The 20,050-nt window shown below is 32.9% G+C and overlaps 3 protein-coding genes across 4 annotated transcripts; 1 reads left to right on the forward strand and 2 right to left on the reverse strand.

Moving 5' to 3' along the window:
• Positions 1 to 2,264: 2,264 nt before the first annotated feature.
• Positions 2,265 to 4,088, reverse strand: LOC137926700 (uncharacterized). The gene is made up of 4 exons (XM_068770378.1): positions 3,924 to 4,088; positions 3,666 to 3,837; positions 2,940 to 3,107; positions 2,265 to 2,299 (listed from the first exon to the last, which is right to left on the reverse strand). The coding sequence occupies exons 1-4, from the start codon at positions 4,086 to 4,088 to the stop codon at positions 2,265 to 2,267; spliced, it is 540 nt and encodes a 179-aa protein (XP_068626479.1).
• A 296-nt stretch (positions 4,089 to 4,384) lies between these two features.
• Positions 4,385 to 5,020, forward strand: LOC137926702 (mitochondrial cardiolipin hydrolase-like). The gene has a single exon (XM_068770381.1). The coding sequence runs from the start codon at positions 4,385 to 4,387 to the stop codon at positions 5,018 to 5,020; it is 636 nt and encodes a 211-aa protein (XP_068626482.1).
• A 2,330-nt stretch (positions 5,021 to 7,350) lies between these two features.
• msl-2 (male-specific lethal 2) lies at positions 7,351 to 10,201 on the reverse strand. Of its 2 annotated transcripts, none has more exons than XM_068770670.1 (4): positions 9,423 to 10,201; positions 9,119 to 9,328; positions 8,362 to 8,536; positions 7,351 to 7,742 (listed from the first exon to the last, which is right to left on the reverse strand). In XM_068770670.1, exons 1-4 carry the CDS (start codon positions 10,149 to 10,151, stop codon positions 7,537 to 7,539), a joined length of 1,320 nt encoding a protein of 439 aa, XP_068626771.1. In that variant the 5' UTR covers positions 10,152 to 10,201; the 3' UTR covers positions 7,351 to 7,536. The 2 variants fall into 2 exon arrangements, with proteins under 2 accessions (XP_068626771.1, XP_068626770.1); XM_068770669.1 differs by having other exon boundaries at positions 9,089 to 9,328.
• Positions 10,202 to 20,050: the final 9,849 nt, after the last annotated feature.

The raw sequence follows: 20,050 nt of genomic DNA on the forward strand, positions 1-20,050 counted from the left end.
ATTCTTTTATTACATTGTATCGTAAGAAGTCAATTAAAAATTAACTCGTGTGTGGAATAACGTCTAACCGTTCACGATAGCCAAATAATGTTAGAATTAAAATCTACATGTGTGATTTAAATCGTATAACCTGAAATAAAAGGTTATTGTCATTTACTGTATCAAAAAATTCTTTTTGTAAACGTGAACGTAATAAAACCCCAATTAGCTAAATTATGAGAGAGTAAAACTCATTGTCTTGATGAAGAAAATATGTTGATATTTAAGATCTCACGTATCACTTTAAATGAAGGTGACGGCACAGCCACTAGACTTTTCTATTCATAGCATTGTTTAAACATTGTTTATACACAGTACACGTAGTACATAAATAAAAAAACATTACATAAATTAAATATATTTCATAAAATTATTTTTATAACATTTATACGTTATAATTATTAATTAAAATCAAAGACATTAAAAGAAAAATCATATTGTTGTATCAGCAGTCACTAGTCCGTGAGATCTTGTAGTAATTAATTTTACAAACAAAATTAGGTGCTTATATGAACAGCTTTTTAACGTACATGTACAACATCTAAAAATGATCGATATAATTTTTGAACTGGAACACGCTTCTTTCATTGCAAAAATTTCTCACATATCTGTAAAACAAAAACTTTAACTTAAAATAATAAAATATTCAATAATTATTATCATTTGAACTAGTAAAACACATTAGCCTATCAAAAAGCATGTACCCTATTATAACCTCGATTAAATGTAAAAAAAAATTACAACCAAGGTTTGAACCGGAAAGAAAAACGTACGCACCCCGCGATTTTCGACGAGCATACAGCTTTTCCTACTTAGTCGAACTAACACCTAGGGATGAGGTATATTTAAATTATTCGCAGCACACAACCCTTATCCTGTTAGTTACGAAGGTCCGACGGTGTTAAACTTTTGAGTTACTGTTAAAGATTAGGTACAGGTTTTGCCTATGCACATTATTTCAAATGAACGGCAGAAATCTATAATATTTTTGTCACGTTTACCTTACCTTTTCGCATTAATTTTATATGTCATTATCATTCGTATATATAGTGGGCAAAACAGGGGCCTCGCCTATATGGCGGGCATATTAAGTATTTTAACAAAATATTTATAATATGCCGTACGTAGTAAAATAACAATAACATTATCATTTTCGGTTTTCATTTATCATTTTAAGAATTGCCAACAAGGCAGTGGTGGTGGGCAGTATGAGAACAAAACAAAACTCTTTAGTAACTTTATGGAAAAGCAAATTTACAAGTTTTATTTTTTTTAAAACAGTATGTATTGTATACGTATTAAGTTGAAAGCAGGCGTAATAAATATATATGGCATAAATAAAACATCCATTTATTTATGCCATTTATTTGTTACTGGAATTGGAATCTAAAATTATAAATAAACAAGCGACAAATGAAACAGTTATCAAAAGAGTTATAATTACATAGTCCGGGGTAAAGAACTTAGCCAAAATTACTGCAGCTGTTAATAATGTTTTGGAAGTTTCATGGTGTCCGAAGTAATATTATTAGTACGGCATAGCCTCGGTATTCTATGTTCCCTTTCAGCTGGCGAATGTGGGCGGCGTTTTTTCTTCTTTCCCGCGCCATTGCTAGATTTTTTCATATCTCCGTTACTTGGACTCTGTAATAAATATAAATTTAAATATGAAAAAAGAAAGATTACTTTTACTTTTGTATAAAGAAAAAGTCAATTAAAAATATCATTACATACATTGATTGAAAAATTATTTTAAAAATGTGGTTAATACAATAGTAAACCCATATTGATATCAATAACAGAGCACCATATATTGATGAAAAGAATTTTAATTTGAATTTGGAGACTTAATAGTTAAATAATAATTTTGTAATAAATTGTAATTTGTAATCAAATTATAATTTATACCAAAATCAATCAATAATTAAATTATACATGTAATAAAATAAATAATCAATCTATCTAGACTAAGTTTGTCGTAAAATTTAATTCTTGGTAACCATCTCTTAAGTTCATATAAATCATATCGTCGCTTCGCGATTCACTTTGTGGAATCTACTAGATGACCACCATTTGACCACAGCTGACTGCTTTGTACACACGAGGAATGAACGGTTTGCGTGCTTACAATAAAAGCACATTCTTCAATAGCGCTTATTTTTTTATGTACGTTGTTAAATGCACGCACGATATAGGAAAGTGGAGTGTTCCCGTTGTTCTTTGTTTTATGCAGCGAACACATTAGATCGAGATTCATAACCTAACGACAAAACAACAATGTATACATATTGATCATGATATCTTCAATAATAATGTCTAATGGTGGAATATTTACACAATCTGAATATATTATAATTTATACCTCTAAAACTCTAATGTATTTTAATTTTATTTGCATATAACACCAAAATCTATGGTTTTCTTTCTTTACCTTTTCATAATCAACACCATGAAAAATATTGGATGTCTCTGAACGAACTCAATCAATAATTGTCTTTAACAATTATGAGCGGTATTTGATACAACTTTATATTGAAACCATATTCCACAACTTGTACACATGTAATGACTAAAACAGTAGATCATTTAAAGCCTTTACATATAATATTATTTTTATATAATTATTACATAAAAAACATATGAGCGTAAAAGATTTGATTAATGTATTTGTGATTAAAATTTTAAGATTTTTTTCGGATGTCTTTTGGGGCGAATAGGTTCTCAGATAGCGCGTGTAGCAATCTAGATAGACCGACGACATACTTAATGTCGCAGGAAAGTTTCTAGATGCGGACAGCGCAAGGCCAGTCATCAGGCGATCTTCGACGAGGACCTGTGCCTTTTGCAGTAGCCCCATTCAGCCTAGACATAAAATAACTAGGTATAATTGTGGAACTTGCCTGTGATAAAAGTAAAGGAGGAATTCGCAGCGACGGTGGAGGCGGACGCGGCGGGGGTGGCGGTCGTGGCGGCGGTAGCAGCGGTGGCAGCTTGTGCAATTGCATTCTCGATGTTACTGGCCGCATTGAAGAGAAGTCGGCAGAGTTCGCAACGGCTCGACGATGACGCTATTAAATTTTGCACAAAGATAAAAAAAATACAATTATCCATCATTACGTCAGCCTAAAGCAAGATATAGGCCCAAAGATCACAGCGATGATCGGCCTTGCGCTGCCCGTGTCTGGCAACTTCTCGCTATTTTGACTATGTCGTCGGTCCACATTGGGACCCACCCACGTCGCATCTACCGGTTCCACCCTACCGGTCACCAGCTGGTGCCAACGGCCGTTGATTGCACGAGTGATGTACCCCACCCACTGCTACTTCAGACAAACAATTCTTCGAACTAAGTCAATCATCATAGTTCTTCTGCGGATCTCCTAATTCGATCGCACAGCAAGACTTTGAGCATAGGCCTCTTCAACAACAATTATCCGTACGAAATATTAATCATAACAAACATTCCACAATTCTATTAATCGCATATTTATGCATTAATATTATAATAATAATACAAGAAAAACATGTGACGAAACACTATTTTGGCATTTATAAAAAAACACATATGTTCAGATGTCGAGTAAGAATTTAAAGATGGTACGAAATTCGTACATCGAAAACAGCACCTGGATCAAGATGAGAACATGTCGGTGCTACAGATATCTCTTGTTGTTTTCCATCATCTGTTTTTGCGTTGTTCACTGAAGCATTTACGTTGAATTCGTTGTCATGAACGTGCACTTTTACGTTGTTATTTACCAAATAAGGTTTTATTTCCTCAAACCATACATCACATAACTGAAAATCAGAAAAGTATCTTTATAATACTAAAACATGTCATTTGCTATTTTATTTACACAGGAACTGATAAAGGTACTACGTACGCTAACTAACGCATTTTCTAAGTCATATCGAATATTTTTAGGGATATTATATTTGTTTTTCCTTTCTTTCTGTACTTTGTCATCGTCATTATAAGACGCGCTTATATTGGTGGGCGCCCGCGGCCGAACAGGCTTGCGTAACTGTGCTCCTCTTGTTTGAAACATTTATAATTTTAAGCGGCTAAAATTTAAAATACATGAATCACCACAATATGTTATGATATAAAAAGTATTCTATAAAAAATAGAACACCAAATAAAATAATATAAAAGTCAAAAATGGCTGGACTTTTATTCGACTGTCAACTTGATTTTTAACTACCTTAACTTTTTAAAAAGTACATTGCATCAAATAGTTCGCTCGACCTCATAGCTCTGGAGATATCGTTGAATATATTTAAAAGAGTTTATCAACAGTTCAGCAGTGTGAATCGATTTCTACGAATTAAAAACTTGTGAACAATGAACCCTTCAAGTTGGAAATCTGTTCTCGGCAAGACTGGATCAGCTATGTTAAAAAACATCATCGATATATTGTCCTTTAATAAAAAGAAAAATATTGCGCAGTGCGAAACAATCAACGAAGTTCTTTTTTACGGGGCGGAGGATGATAAAGAGAAAGAAGAAATCGGATTAAACAATTTATGTTGCATATACTATGTTATTGTGCACGCTTGTCAGTCCATAGATGTCTGCCTGCCCTCTTTAACCAGTGAAACTATATGCAAGTGCTTCATCGCGGTCCAGGAGAGGAACTGTGCAGCTATAAGAGTTGCAATTTATCACAGTAGCTCCTCAGATCATTTACAAAATCTTGTAAAGGTTGGAATTGCTGTAAGAATTGTTAATTCGTTGGTAAAATTGGAACATGAATTTATTTTAATAGATGCTAATGATACTTGCAAAGAGGCGGTGGCTGTTCTCGGCTCCCTTAACTACGAGGTATCTCGAGTAAATTGCAACAGGGACACAACGATGCTAACTTCCGAACCAACTGTTATTTTGGCTTTGAAAAAGGAATTTGATAGAGTGTGGTTGTCCGGAGAAGACCTTACACAAAATAAGGACGAAAATAAATTAAAAATCAATAATATTTAACGACACCGTTATTATTCAAAGGTAAAAACAAATAATATTATTAAATTGAATTATAGATTTTAATCTGGAACTTTGTGGTATTTGGAATAAAAGTCTTTAATTAACAAAAAATATCTAAATTTTATTTCCTTTTTTCTTGAATCGATTGTATTTTTTGACTTTACAATTGTTGTAAGCAAATTATTTATTACAAAATTACATTCCTCATAAAAATTACACATCCTATATACCTATTTGTACTTAAGTGCTTTTTGTTATTCTATCCCTATAACTAAAAAGCAAAGACGGCGTTTAAACAGTTTAGTTTGTTATACTTCGGCCACATCTTTGAGTATAAGTTTTACTGTATTGTTTTTAAATGATATTCTCAATTAGTACAAATTTGAACTATCTGAGACCCACGTAAATGAGTTTTCAAAACAAACAATAACGGCAATTTTTGAATAAATAATATGGAATAAAATTAAATGCACATAGACATAAAAAACTTGCATTTTTTTTTATTTTCGTAGTAGGTACTATGACTGATACAAAAATTCATTGGTAATGAAATAAACATAAACCAGTGTAATTTAGTATTTAGGTCTTTGAGTAAACAGGGATATAACATGTTCAATATCTCAGTGTAACGCAAATGATGTAAGTACAACTGGTAAGTGTATGATGGGTAAAAAAAAATAATGCTTTTGTTATTATTTGGTTAAATTATAGAATATTACGTTGCTATAGCGAATATAACAACTAATTTTAAACGTTCATAATAGTAAAACGACAAGAAAATCTCGAAAATCGTACAAAACAATCGTAGCATGACATACAAATTGGAATGAAATTGTATCTAATTTTCAATTTTAATATTGTCTGCACGCTAATTGTACTTACTCCTATAGTTACAATCACAGCATAAAATAAGTAGTCACATTTCATATTTACAAAAGTCTTACAAATACTATCTTTATACAAAATTACTTTATTCTAAATTTCAAATTAAATGTCAGTAAAAAAAATCTAATTAAATTAATTACGAATAGTATATATGATCATTAAATTACGAGAAAGGTAATTTTAATAATTTTACTACAAAATAATTGTTAGAATTATCATAAAAACAGTTTCATTCATACCAATATAATAATTATTCATGTTTTAAAACAATAGTCAACCTATAAAAAATATTTAGTGCACAAAGCAGAGATTTATTGAAATACTTTCTATCCATTGATAGTTTCAATTACTTAAAACGGGTAAAATATAAGTAATTATAATAATGAAAGAATTTACATATAATTTACGACTGAATTCAAAAACGCCGCAGACTCTAGAACAGAAGTTCCATGTAAATGTATAAAAAATAAAAAGTAAATGTAATTTTTTATGTTTGCTATCTTATTAATTTTATTATTAAAATATTCGATTCGAGTAATCACAACTTACGCCTACACAGTCTGCTTAAATTCAGAGCTAATATTTTAGGGCACTTGTGATAAATGAAACGAAAATATTATGTAACATAAAAAAAAACAATTTTATGCATATGTCCAATTATGATCTGTGAAATTTATGACGAAAAATTATTGGTCCAGATGTAAATTACTAGTTTTTATAATTAAGATGAACGATATATTTACTAAATTTACAAAAATTCAATTAACAACTTGCATATCTGAACAATTGCTCAATAAACGTTCATGCATTCTTTACAAATATATAATTAGTTTTTACAAAAGGACATTTTATATTGGTGTTGTCTTTAATACTATCTAATTTTATACATTAATATCCACCAATAGCGATCACTAAAAATTACATGCAAAAATATAGCATCAAGTCATTGAATGTGTCAAAAAAATTTAACAATGAATTTGGAAATATTTTATGGTATTAATTGCCACAAGATGTACCATATTTTTTTTTCGAACATATACAGGCTTATATTTTACGAGTTGAACAGACCAAAAAACCATCTCAGATAAAAACACAATTCAAATATACATGGTATATTACAATTTATAAAGTTTTAGTAAATGACATCTCATTACAGCACACAAAGCCTTGCTATTTAGCAGGTTTGCAAATGATACAATTTTTTGTGAAATTTACAGCAATTATGATATGTAAAATAATTGAGGAACCTACTATTTCCATAATTAAATACTTATAACTGAGAAAAATACAATAAAATTAAACAATATATTTTTAAATAAGTTATATTATAGGTAAAGTATTGAATTTCTATTCTTTTCTAGTGATTTGGCATTGTAACATTATAATTTAATTTTACAGAAATTATATCTTAGACATGTTTTAAAATAAAATTTGATAAAAACGACTCCCAACGCTTATACTGAATTTTACCAAATACATGTTTTAAATTAATAAAAAGGGTTTGATCCAGATGTGACTAGTAGAACCTTAGTTATATAAAAACATTTATACCATAGATAACACAGTTTTTGGTTCATTAAGTAGTGCTTTAGCATAATAACAGAACTACTCTAGTCACTAGAAAGCGGATGTCATACATCAACCTCAATGTCACTGCTGACATCATGGGTGCCTCCAGATTGGGGTGAGGTGGTGTCAAGGTCATTTGGATCGGTGGGCGAACAAAGGTATTCACGTGGTGAGCTCATGTCGTCATCAGGAGACCCTGAAAGCTCTTCATCCATCATTATGCTGGCAGGTAGAGATGGTGACACTTCTTGTAACTGACTTGTGTACACTGAAAAGCAATAGAGCATGTTAATTTTATAATTTACAAATCATTTTTACCCAATTCTTCTCACAGCGCTAACACTCAGAATATGAGTATAATGACAGCTTTAAAATTTTTTCAATTTACTAGTTAACAGCAATTGATTGAGCCATGTTCAGGCTTCTTGGAAAATCTTAGAAAGGAGTCCTAAATGCCATTAGAGAGACAGCCCAAACTAAGGTCGCTTCTCAAGAGCTAATGTGACTAGTTTTTCTATAGAATGTCCACCTAAGTTACTCAAAAAAACAGGACATTATAGTCAGGTAATATAAATAATGTAATGTGGCTCCCACGGAGCTACCTTTGGGGGGCAGGGCATGAGCATAATTACTGTGAAAAGGTTACCCAACATAGCTGTATTAGCCAATGGGTGTTGTACATGATCAAAAAACTATGGTACTTGAAATAAAAGCTAAATATTGTAACATCGTTTATTATAAATAAAGTGATACCTAACCAGCAATAACAATTGTATTATTTATTCTTTTTAAACAAACAAACAAACAAACCAAAAACAATGATGTGATCATGACAAATTGATGCAATGTAATTTTTTAATGTACTTCTTAAATTTAAATTATAATACCTTTTATATTTGATGGTTTTAGATCAGAAGTAAAGTTTAAACTCTCCTCCATAGCTTCCATTGTTAATGTATCAGTATCTAGACTGTCCATTGAACCAGAGCATGAAGGTGAGCTATCTGGATTTGAATTTAATGTTAGTTGTAGCGTATCTAGATGAGGTATGTGTGGTCTCACCTGAAAATCAACCATAAAAGTCTTATGAATGGAAAACATTTTACAAATTGCTTTTTCAATTAACTTTTTCATAGCATTTTATGTTATAATAATATTATATACTATAAAGTGGGAATAATGAAAATAATTTTTATTATAAGTAGAATTATCTGCAGGCAGACTTTCTACAAAAAAATTATATTGACCTGACACAATCAAAATTTATTATATAATACACATAATATTTTATGTTTCGACTCATCTGTCTGTGAGCTAGGGACAGTTTTTAATTTGCTGCATATTTTGTATGAGAGAAGATGTGATTTCAAAGTGGAATTGATATAGCTATTCATGAGTTGTACATAGCAATAAATTTGACAATTCATTTATATTTTACTTTTAGGTCTTTATGTAGATAAAAAGTATTATCTGATATAGGACAGTCAATTAGTGACTATTAAAAATGCTTTAAAGGGCCATTTACTTTTCTTTTGTTAATCATAAAAAATATTACTAGACATTCTAATATTAAAAATTATTGGAATTCATAAAATTTATATAGAAATTATGTACCTTTTTTATTATTGCAAGAGTATTGCATACCTTCATTCCATCTGGCCTATGTGGATTTCTACATCCTTTACATTTACATTCTGTACATGGTTTACTTTCAACATAACAAGGGCACCTCTGTCCGCAACATGTCAACTTTCCTGGAGTCGCAGTAGCATTGCCACAACGGCAACCTTTTCTTTTGCTGCTTGCTGAACTACGTGACCTGTTTGAGGGTTTCTTAAACCCCAACTGATTTGACTGAAATTAATAATCACAACCAATGTTTACATAGACTTATGAATTACTAAACACTTTTCTCATAAAAATAATACATGTTTAGAACGATATTTACTTTTTCTCTAGGAGCTGAGTCATTTTGTGGAGGTGAATCAGTTTCATCTATCGCCTTTCTTTTTATGGTTATTTTGTTACCAGACCCAGCATACATAACAGAGTACAGTGGCGACCCATTTGAAATTGCTCTTGAATTGGGTGAATCCTTGCTGGATGATCTAACCTCTGTACTACTAGATGAAGATGCTCCTTGTGTTTGAGTGGAAGCAGAATTTGTGTAAACACAAGGTAATATACTATATGCTGATTTTGATAAACCAGCATTACTCTTATAGTCGTCATTAAAGCCTGCACCTTCTTGTATTAAGTCGATTAAACCAGAACTTGCAACTGTACCGCCGTTAACGCCGGCAGCTACTTCGTCTTCTTCAATTAATGTCTTATATACATCTGTTCCTATAAAATATTCACATAATTTCTTATAACACTGCAGAAGAATGCGTAACTGCAAATTCTCTGCATAGTTTTCATAGTCTTTACACCAGTTGCAGGAAGGTTTTAACTTTTTTCTGCCACCTTTGCATTTTTTGCAGACATGATGCTGACACCCGGAGCTCGTTGGAGTGTAGGGTTCTTTAAGAAGATTACCGCAAACTGTGCAAGACAGTGACTGACGTAAATAAGGGACCAAACGAAACAAATCAGTCCACGAACTTTTGTCAGCAGCATCTGCTAATATAATCAGTCGACAGGTAGACACATACAGACTTGTAGCGTTCATCTTCATTTAAAAAGCAATACTTATAGCTTAGGTAAATCATTAATTGTTTACACTAAAATTCATCACATAGCCAAAAAGCCGCAAACGCTTCAACAAAACTGTCAAATAAACAAAATTGTCAATGTCAGTTGATAGATACATAATAATAGGAAATGCTTTTGTATAACCTAGTTGGTATATAAGCATATTTCGATTATTGTTATAAAACTTTGCTATTTATTATGTTACAAAATATTCATTTCTTTCAATTTATTCAACAAAGAAGTTATTTAAACTTATAAATAACTTTAACTAATATACTTATAAAAACTTGACTCGAGAATAGCTCCGAAAATTATTAATTGATTTTTCTAATATTATAGTTACAATTAATCTTAAAATATATCAAACGCTCTTTTTTTAAATAGAAAACAATTTTAAAACTTTTAAAGATGCTAGATTGTTAAGTATTTCTACAATAATTACTGTCAGATTAAAATTGAACTGGCAATGTATGATTTTTAAAGTTGGCAGCATCGGCTGCATTGTATTGTAATAATTGTTTGTCATTTATTCCCGCACACTATGTTTTTTTCATGAAGTGGAATGTTTAAATAGTCAAATATTCGTTACAATTACATGTTAACAGGTCTCTTATGTATTACATGATGATACATATTACGTGCTATTTTTAGTCGACGTGATATTATTTATCTTGTAAAAAAATGTTACAATTATAATTTATTATTGTTATTGCACACATGTTTTTTTTTCTTCAATAAATTACTTAGATTGTCGCTTTTTTATATTGCAGATGTAAAGGTATCGACTCAATGGAGAATTAATTAGAAGGGGAGATCGATTATGGAGAATGGAATACTCCAGAGAAGGAACATCCACACAATAATAGAATTACTAAATAGGAATATGTCAATGCCCTAAAAATTAAATTATCGAGTTTAACTATTTACAAAACAATTAGCCATTTTAGGAAGTTATTGATAAAACTCTGAATTCAGTCAACTGAATTTAGGGTTAGCATTAAAATTCAATGGAATTTTGGGCTATTGAATTTTAGTTCCTGCATACTTAGAACTAAGATTAATAAAATCATTCTTTAAATTGTCAGATTACCTTGCTATAAATTCCACAATTTTCACAAAGTGGCCTGAGGATTATATATAAAGAAGTAATTCCTAATTTGCCCTGGAATGGTCACGTAAATTAAAAATCTAATTAAATATTTTCGTTAAGGATTGGTTTCTCTGCTTGATTAATAAAATGAATCAACTTTTACACAAAGTAAAACACCTTCTGAAACAGGCCATGAGGTCTTGCATATGAATTCTAAAAGAGATGGGAGAAGGGGCTCAATAAAACAAGATTCCTTACAGATATGATGGTGTTGTATTGTCTGGGAAATGGACATGCCTTTAACTGTTTTTCAACATTTTATATGTTCTAATATTTGTTTATATATATATTCGTTTTAGTTATGTATTACTTATAGCTATATATGTTTGTACCATCCTATTTTCATTTATTTCTATCCCTTGATGGCCACCAGCTGTATTTTGTTACTATCAATGGATGGACTTGTCTTATCCTGTCTGGAAAAAATGGCCATTTGTAATGAGACTGCATTGATACTTCATGACCGCAATCATTCATTTTATGGTATTTAAATTCTGGTGTCACTTTCTGATTACTGTTATTAAAACAACCTTAGATCTGTGCATTTTTGTTTCGTTATATATTCAAATTCAAATAACTATTCAGCTAAAATGACTGAACAGTTATAGTTATTGCCCTATAAATTCGTAGTACAAACTATGTATTAAAGTAATTATTTAGTTAAAAATTAAAACTATATCACATTATTCACTTATCTTCCGATAAATCAATTTTTGTATAATATATAATCTCTTTTAAATGTAACATCCTTCTTGGGTCGTTTCCGTCGCAACCGGATCGTGACCCTTTTTGAAAAATTGTTTGCGCACTATGTTAAGTCGTTAGTGTCGGTCTTCGGCGGTGTTTATTCCTTCGGCTGCTATGGTTTCAAACCTGATCGCGGACCAGCTCATGGGGTTGCGGCGTCATGGCCGCTATATATCCACTTATAAAAGTTTTTTTCAAGATGTTACAAAAATAATACTTTTATGCTCATATCCAAAATTGAGTTTAAAGATACATAGATGTGTCGATTAAATCCTAGTAGCTCATATGTATCGACATAATAATGTAATTGTATTAACTGATAGATTGTCAATTGTTCTAGTGTGTGTTCATCATTATCATTCATTGATTCTACCGTATGACGCCACTTTCTGCAGTGGATTTCCTTTAGCCATTATTGCCACTATGTCATATAATTGTCTACTACCATAAATGTAGTTCCACATTATGTCAAAAAATATTTACCAGTTAGGAATTAAACTTACAATCAGGCAGCAGACAAAAAGTGATTCAAACTATTCGCCCAAAATTACACAAATTTTTTACTGCTTCCCGTTGATCTGAAATTACACTAAATACTGTTGAAACTTTAATTTAAAAAAACCAACAAGTAATGCGAATCTACAAGATCTTAGAAACGTAATAATAAACATCTTTAATCAATTATAGATTTTGTAAATATTTGGAGCCAACTGCAGCAAAAAAAATATTGTCGACTGATTATATACGGGGCCTACTAGCGTTTGAATTTAGTGAGTCAATAAGACCGCAATTGAGAACTCTTGTTTTCATAAATCCACATTGTAAACTACAAAAATTGATACCACTAATGCCATTTCCTAGTATTCGTTGTGATTTTTTCCGACATGTTTCGACCAGTGGCTGACCGAAGTTGGAGCTGTGTAAGCTCGTCGTTTTTATATATATACGCACTACAAAACATACTTGAGCTTTTTATTCTATTTTTGTATCAATTATCACAATTTTTATATTTGTACACAAATCTTCACATCAGGCAACGATGTTTTTACGATTGTAGAAGTATACTACCCTTGCTTGAAAATGTACCAAGAAACCGGCATCAGCATTCCCTTGTTCTCAGTAGTAGTAAGGCCTGGGACTGCTTTTTTGCATTACGTAATAATTTACGCCTCGTTGATAATACAGTAAGTAATACAGCTAGTTGCAAAGATGCATTTTACAAAGTTCGATCAATATTTGATGCTGTCAGGAATCGATGTTTAGAGTTACCGCTTGAAAAAGAACTTTGCGTTGATGAGCAGATAGTTCCTTTCACTGGAAAGCATGTTGCCAAGCAGTATATAAGAAGTAAACCTAGTCCATGGGAACTAATGATTTTCTACTTTTTCAAAACTCTAGTCCAGAACTTGATAATAATTTGACAAAAAAATTGAATACGGTTCAGCTATTGTCCTTCATGTCATAGAGAGAATTGGAGAAAGCAAGGGCCACGAGCTGTACTTTGACAACTACTTTTTGTCATATCATTTATTACAAATTATGAAACGAAAAGGCATAATGGTTGCATGCACAGCTCGTATCAATAGATTCGCCAACCCATCATTAGTAAGCGATAAAGAAATAAATAAAAAGCTTCGAGGATTTTCTCCATAAGTAAGTAGTTATGATAAAGACGTAACTGTGCTCAAGTGGCTGGATATAAGATTACCCATCGTGCTTCTAATTTTGTTGGTTTTGGTGAAAAAAACTTAGTCAACAGGTGGTATAAGAAATATAAAAAAATTATTAACGTTGAACGCCCCGAAGTGGTCAAGAAATACATTCAGCAATAGAGGGAGTTGAACTATTAGATCAACGCAAGAGCTAATACAGGACCTTCATAAAATCCAAAAAAATGACTCGTCGCATGATATTTCATGCTTATGATTTAGCTGTAGTGCAGGCATACCGAGAGTGTTATAATATATAGATAATTGACAATGAGTTACTAGCCATACCAAAAAATAAACAACTCACATTGCTTCACTTTCATTGTCAGCTGGCTGAAAATCTGGTTTTGAGGTATAAAATTATCATCAGTAAAAGAGGTCGACCCAGTGGCAGTAGCCCAATACCATAATAAAATTATTCCAAGAAGACCAGAAGATGTCCGCCTTGTATCGGATATAGCAAGGAACGGAGTTGGGCATCCTGCATATGATGATGGACTTGGGACACGGTGCGAATGGTGGGATGCATGGGAAGAACAAAGATTAAATGTATAAAATGCTAAGTTCACCTTAGCCTTACCAAAGATAAAAACTGTTTCTTAGCATTTCATACGTAAACTTGTGAAACATGCTTCTTTAATAGGACGAATGACTGATTTACCTATGTGCCAATTATTTACTTATCCCAATGAAGAAATCTATTTTTTGTTAATTATTATAAGGATTGTAGTTTAGTTTTGTTCATTTTATAAAAATAATTAATATTTCCTAAAAAAAAACATTTTATAATTCCAATGAAACCCCCATATAAACTTACCATTTCGTAGGACATATGTGCACATTTGTACACAAAAAGGAAAACTTATTTTTCCTAAAAAGCTGACAACGAAAGTATTTTTTACATAATTTTTTCTTTAGTCTTTATCCGTGCCCTAGCTACAGAATTTTTACACTTTAACTTTACTTAGTTACTAGAAACTACTACTACAAACTACTAACTACTAAGTTTACTAGTTTACTAGAAAGGGTTAAGTTAGAACGCAATAGTACTACTAGAGATTCTCCATGGATATAATTGCTGTAGTTTACCTCCTCAAGTTACATTATCAATAAAACTGGACGTTTATGTGGACGTCCGAAGCGCAAGAAGCCTTGCAATCATTTTGTTTGAAGCGTATACAAAAACATTGTTGACTTACCCAATAAATAGATTTGTTATTACAATCACGATAGAGTTCAGTTAGCTTTTGATACTGAAGCTCCATCTCGTACTATTTATTACTGACTTAACTTGTTCAAACGTGGTCGTACCTATCTCAGTGATGAAAACTACTGTGATCACTGAAATACTGATTAACTTGATCTGCTGATTAATTTTAAATCCAGAACGCTATACTACGTTTTTTCTTTAATAACCATAGAGTTATGGATTTTTCCTTACCTCACTCCGAATTCCGTTATTTGTCCATTTCCTTGATAAACTGACCGATAACAGCTGGTACAGCGTTACAATTATCGATACAGGTGTTAAATAGGTGAGAAACTGAGGCCATATATGATTACGGAGATTAAAAATAAAACACTATACGAAACTTGGAACATTTAGGCTATCTCGCATGTCGACCCGCCAAGGATGATACTTTGACATGTTACCTTAGATACTAAGAAGCTATTGAATTAATGCAGCTACCAAAGGGCATCATCCTGTATGTTGATTCTTGAGTCTATATATACATGAGCATCGCACGTAACTCCGTCATTGGGTAAAGAATTTCCAACCGTATTACTTGGCCTGTGTTATCAGCGGGGGCCTATAAAAGCTACAAAATGTATATTGTCTTCGCATTTCCATACTAACTAACGAAATACTTTTTTGTTATAGCTGTAGATCATCTTTTTTTAATTTTCTTAAAATGTCATGTTATGTTATAATAAATATTTCAAGACAAAACTGCTATTTGTCCGCAAATGTATTATTGCATACACTCAGTCAGCTGCGTATTCTAAGACTAACCAATGGTAAGTGCCGCCCCGGGCGGCATACCATGGGGCGGCATTTTTTATATTTACTTGTAGTTGTAAAAAGCAACTTATTCATTTCATATTTATTTTCTTTCTTGAATATTAAATGAAAATTCTGTTCCCAACATTGTAATTTTGTTTAGAATTTTTTTAACAATTTCAATCAGTGTGGCTAGTTGCGAAAGAAATTTCTCAAAATTGAAGTTGATAAAAAATTATCTTCGTTCTACAATGAGTTAATTAAGACTACAAAATCTTGCAATATTGTCAATAGAAAAAGAAATTACAAATAATATAAATTTTGAGAGCATTATACACGATTTTTCTAGTATGAAAGCTAGAAGAGTAGGTATTATATAAATATGTCTACGAGTGCATACAAATATGTCTAAAAAACTTTACTCTGTGTATTAATTAATATTGATTAAATAACTTAATAATTTATTTATGTGTATTAATTTATAAAAACCACTATTTGATTGACTTATAATAAAAAGGGCGGCAAACTGGAGATCGCCCCGGGCGGCAAAAGTTCTTGGTACGCCACTGGACTACAGAAAAAGCATCCAGCGTTTTCCCAAGACCTTAACGCTGCGCTTGCAGGTTCATGATCTCCACTTCAGACCCATAAGGTCTCAACTGCCATCTGACAAAATTGATTGTACGTTCTTGTACTTAACTGTTCTAGTTTTTGTATTGAATTGTTAAAATGAATATTACAGTATAAGCAGTAAAATCAAATATGCAAAAAAAAAATACAAGAATTTTTATTTTACCAATAGCAAAAATTCTATTATATATCAGAAATCCAAATTATCTTAAAATATTATCTTACTGTATAGCGTTAGACAAAAAATTTTAGAAAAAGTCTGTAACGAATCGTTTATTCAATCAATAAAAAAAAATAGAAATTATAAATTCTGTTTTGTAGACAGTATATCATCATAATAGATATCCACTGCAAGGCATAGTCCTCCCGCAAAGATCAACACTATGTCCGCTCTTTCGCTGCCCAAATAGTAATACAGTATGGCATTATGTCTACAGAAGTATATAAAAACTTTAAATACTTTTTTTGTATTAGGATTACGTTATTTAAGTCTCTGAGATGCATTTCACGAACTATTTCTAGATCTTGTAAAATTTTGTTGAAATAATTAAAAAATAACAAATTAGCACAATGTCTGCGAAAGTAATAAGTTATTTAAACATTTTGAAGCTTATGGTATATCTTTCTAATATTTTACATCAGACAAATTTCTGTTTTGGCTATGTAAACTGTCTTACGCTTATAATTCTGTTTATTTATTTATTCATGTCAGCCGATAGAAGCTCACTGCGAGGCGTAAGATCGTCACAATGATCGGCCCTGCGCTATCCACATCCAGGGACTTCCCGCGACCTAAATTATGTCTTCAGCCCATCCAGTGGCGGGCTTATCAACGACGCATCTAGTCACTCAAAACAGAAATAGACCTGCCTGATGGGTGCCATTTACAAGCGTTTGCCGACGACGTCTTGCTCATTACACACCACATTCGCGCTGAAGATCTCCAAGATTTAACCAACTCCGCGCTTGGTAAAATTATTGAGTGGGGTGAAAGTGTTAAACTGACCTTCGGCCCCGAAAAAACACAAGTTATTGCATTCACACCCACAGCCAAAAAATGCTCAATAAGAATGGGCCAATACTGCCTTCCGTTTATACACGAGTTCAAACTTCTGGGAGTCATCATTGACGAGAAATTACTCTTTAATAAACATGTTCAGCACACTATCAAAAAAGCCTCGCGCATATTTAATAGACTTAGTCTTTTCTGTAGACCAACATGGGGGGCACATCCCGAGAACATCCGGACAATCTACATCAGTATCATTGAGCCAATTATGACATATGCTGCTGGTATATGGGGGCAAGCGGCTCTAAAAAAAGGGATAATAAGGCGGTTGTTAAGTATGCAACGGCTTTGCCATCAGGATCACACGGGCGTTCAAGACCATATCCACCACAGCCGCTCTAGCACTTGCAGAACTCACCCCACTCGACCTCAAAGTTCGGGAGGTACAGGCACTGGAACTCACAAAACTCACCGGCGCCTCTCATCTTTTACCTTCTGATACAGCTCTAGAACGCCCTACACCACCACACAAATTATTGCACCCCGCTACCAGAGTATCCATTTCTGTTCTTTCCCCCTCTAGAGGTCGTAATTACACAGCACCCTATCCCCATGCTTTGAATATTTACACTGATGGGAGCAAGCTGGAGGACTCCTCCGCTCAGCGGCATTCGTTGCTTTCATGGAAGGCCGCCAGACTGCTTCCAAAAAATACAAACTTCACTCGTTTTGCTCGGTCTTTCAAGCTGAGCTTCTCGCCATTTCGAAAGCCTGCTCGTGGGCCTGTTCAACATACCCGAACACATACACAATTAATCACACGGACTCACAATCTTCCATCGCCGCGCTGCAGAATAGAAGCAACACCCACCCCATCGTCACACAAATTCACAATCAGATACACGCACGCGCGCCAGCTACATTACACTTTACATGGGTCAAAAGCCACTCAGGCGTCGTCGGTAACGAGGAAGCCGACTTGGCAGCAAAGAGTGCTGCCGCAATGCACTCTCCACCGGCTTATGTCTACTTCCCAATGAGTTTCGTGAAGAGCGCAATCCGTGCGGAACACAACCGCATTTGGCAGGCTAGATACGAGAGCTCGGCACAGGGTCGACATACCATAGGACTCCTTTCGAAACTCACCGACATAAACAAACTGCGAAAACTCATCAAGACATCCTTCCATCTGACACAACTACTAAGCGGGCACGGGTACTGCAAGCAGTACCTGCACCGTTTTAAAATAATCGATAATGAGACTTGCCCATGTGACGACTCCACAGTACAGACTTTTGATCACTTACTCAGACACTGCTCCCGGTTCGCATCCAAAAGACATATCCACGTGACCTTATGTGAAAACCTTAATATATCTCCGTTCAGCTTACCGGACCTTCTCAAGAAAAAATCTACAGCAGAATCTTTTGACGAGTTGGCCCGGCACATTGTCCTAAATCTCAAGGCATTTAACGGTCTGTAGCGCTTGGGCAGCGACTTAAATAAAATAATGTAGCAACTAATATATAATTGTGTATTCCAAATTGTATTGTTAATATGTATAAATTTTAGATGTATTTACCCATAAGTGAAAATTGTGTAAAAAAAAATTGTAATAATAATATAAAACGCTGTCGTGCCTCGCAGCTGGGAGAAGAAAGATCCGTATCAAATAGCGGCAACCCTCTCCCAACTGTCTGCGTTTAGTTAAAGCGAAAGATAAATACTGTAAAAAAAAAAACACCAGCGATACAAATTAGAATTAATAAAAAAAAATAAAAAAGTCACTCAAAACACTTTTGGCCCCAACAGCGGTCGGTTGCATGAGCAATGATCGTCGCCCACTGTCACTTCAGACGACAATTCCTGTGTGTAAATGATTTAATATATAACATAATTACATGTCTAGATATATATATTTATTATTTATCTTTTCTACACGTGTTCTCTCCCAAAATTTGATTGGTGAAACGTTTAAACCACTCCCTCGGAATAATTTTGTTTAAGTAAAAATATTATTTTTTGAACATAACACACTTCTTTGATTACGTCTTTTCATATTATTGCTTCTCAAAAATTGGATAACGCACTGTCTCATTAAAGAATGTCAAGCGGACACTGTTTCTGAGATGGTGATAACCTAAAGACTTGAATACAACAAGTTAATGGAATAATTTATTACTATTTATTTACTCCCTTATCGATGTACTAGTGTTATCATAATATAACACATAATTAACACGTATAATAATATTATTGACACATTCGTCCGTGTGTATAATATGCTTGGGGATAGGTTCTAGGTATAAAAGCTTTAAAGAAGTGAATACTTTTATGTATAGTTCATCTGTCTTTTTGCTTTGAACTTGATTGAACCCCGATTGGAAAAAGATACTTTCTCCAATCATCCTGTGCAAAGTGATAATTCTAAAACATGTTGCATATTTTATGTTTTTATGGGAACTTTTGGAAGCAGTCTGCAGGGTCATATAGTAAACAATAATTTGAATGCGTAGTAATCCGAATTTTGAAAACGTTTTTCTTGCTTTATTATTATTACGTTATTTGTTATTTCTGACACCATTATTCTTAGATAGAGTGTACCATAGATAGAAAATGAGCTATACATCCTTTT

This window comes from Battus philenor, unplaced genomic scaffold (genome assembly GCF_028537555.1).
Source record: "Battus philenor isolate CCGP_79_NKW_IND1 unplaced genomic scaffold, ilBatPhil1.0.hap1 SCAF_3, whole genome shotgun sequence".
NCBI classification, from domain to species: Eukaryota; Metazoa; Arthropoda; class Insecta; order Lepidoptera; family Papilionidae; genus Battus; species Battus philenor.

Bases quoted from the DNA above. Each gene is read 5' to 3' on its own strand.
- msl-2 (XM_068770669.1), bottom strand. From the start codon at position 10,151: ATGAAGATGAACGCTACAAGTCTGTATGTGTCTACCTGTCGACTGATT. The intron at 9,329-9,422 runs GTAAATATCGTT...TATTAATTTCAG, and splicing joins ACTCAGCTCCTAGAGAAAAA to TCAAATCAGTTGGGGTTTAA. The intron at 8,537-9,088 runs GTACATAATTTC...GTTGATTTTCAG, and splicing joins CTCTTGCAATAATAAAAAAG to GTGAGACCACACATACCTCA.
- LOC137926700 (XM_068770378.1), bottom strand. From the start codon at position 4,088: ATGTTTCAAACAAGAGGAGCACAGTTACGCAAGCCTGTTCGGCCGCGG. The intron at 3,838-3,923 runs GTACGTAGTACC...TCTGATTTTCAG, and splicing joins TAGAAAATGCGTTAGTTAGC to TTATGTGATGTATGGTTTGA. The intron at 2,300-2,939 runs GCAAGTTCCACA...TTTTGTCGTTAG, and splicing joins CTCCTTTACTTTTATCACAG to GTTATGAATCTCGATCTAAT.
- LOC137926702 (XM_068770381.1), top strand. From the start codon at position 4,385: ATGAACCCTTCAAGTTGGAAATCTGTTCTCGGCAAGACTGGATCAGCT.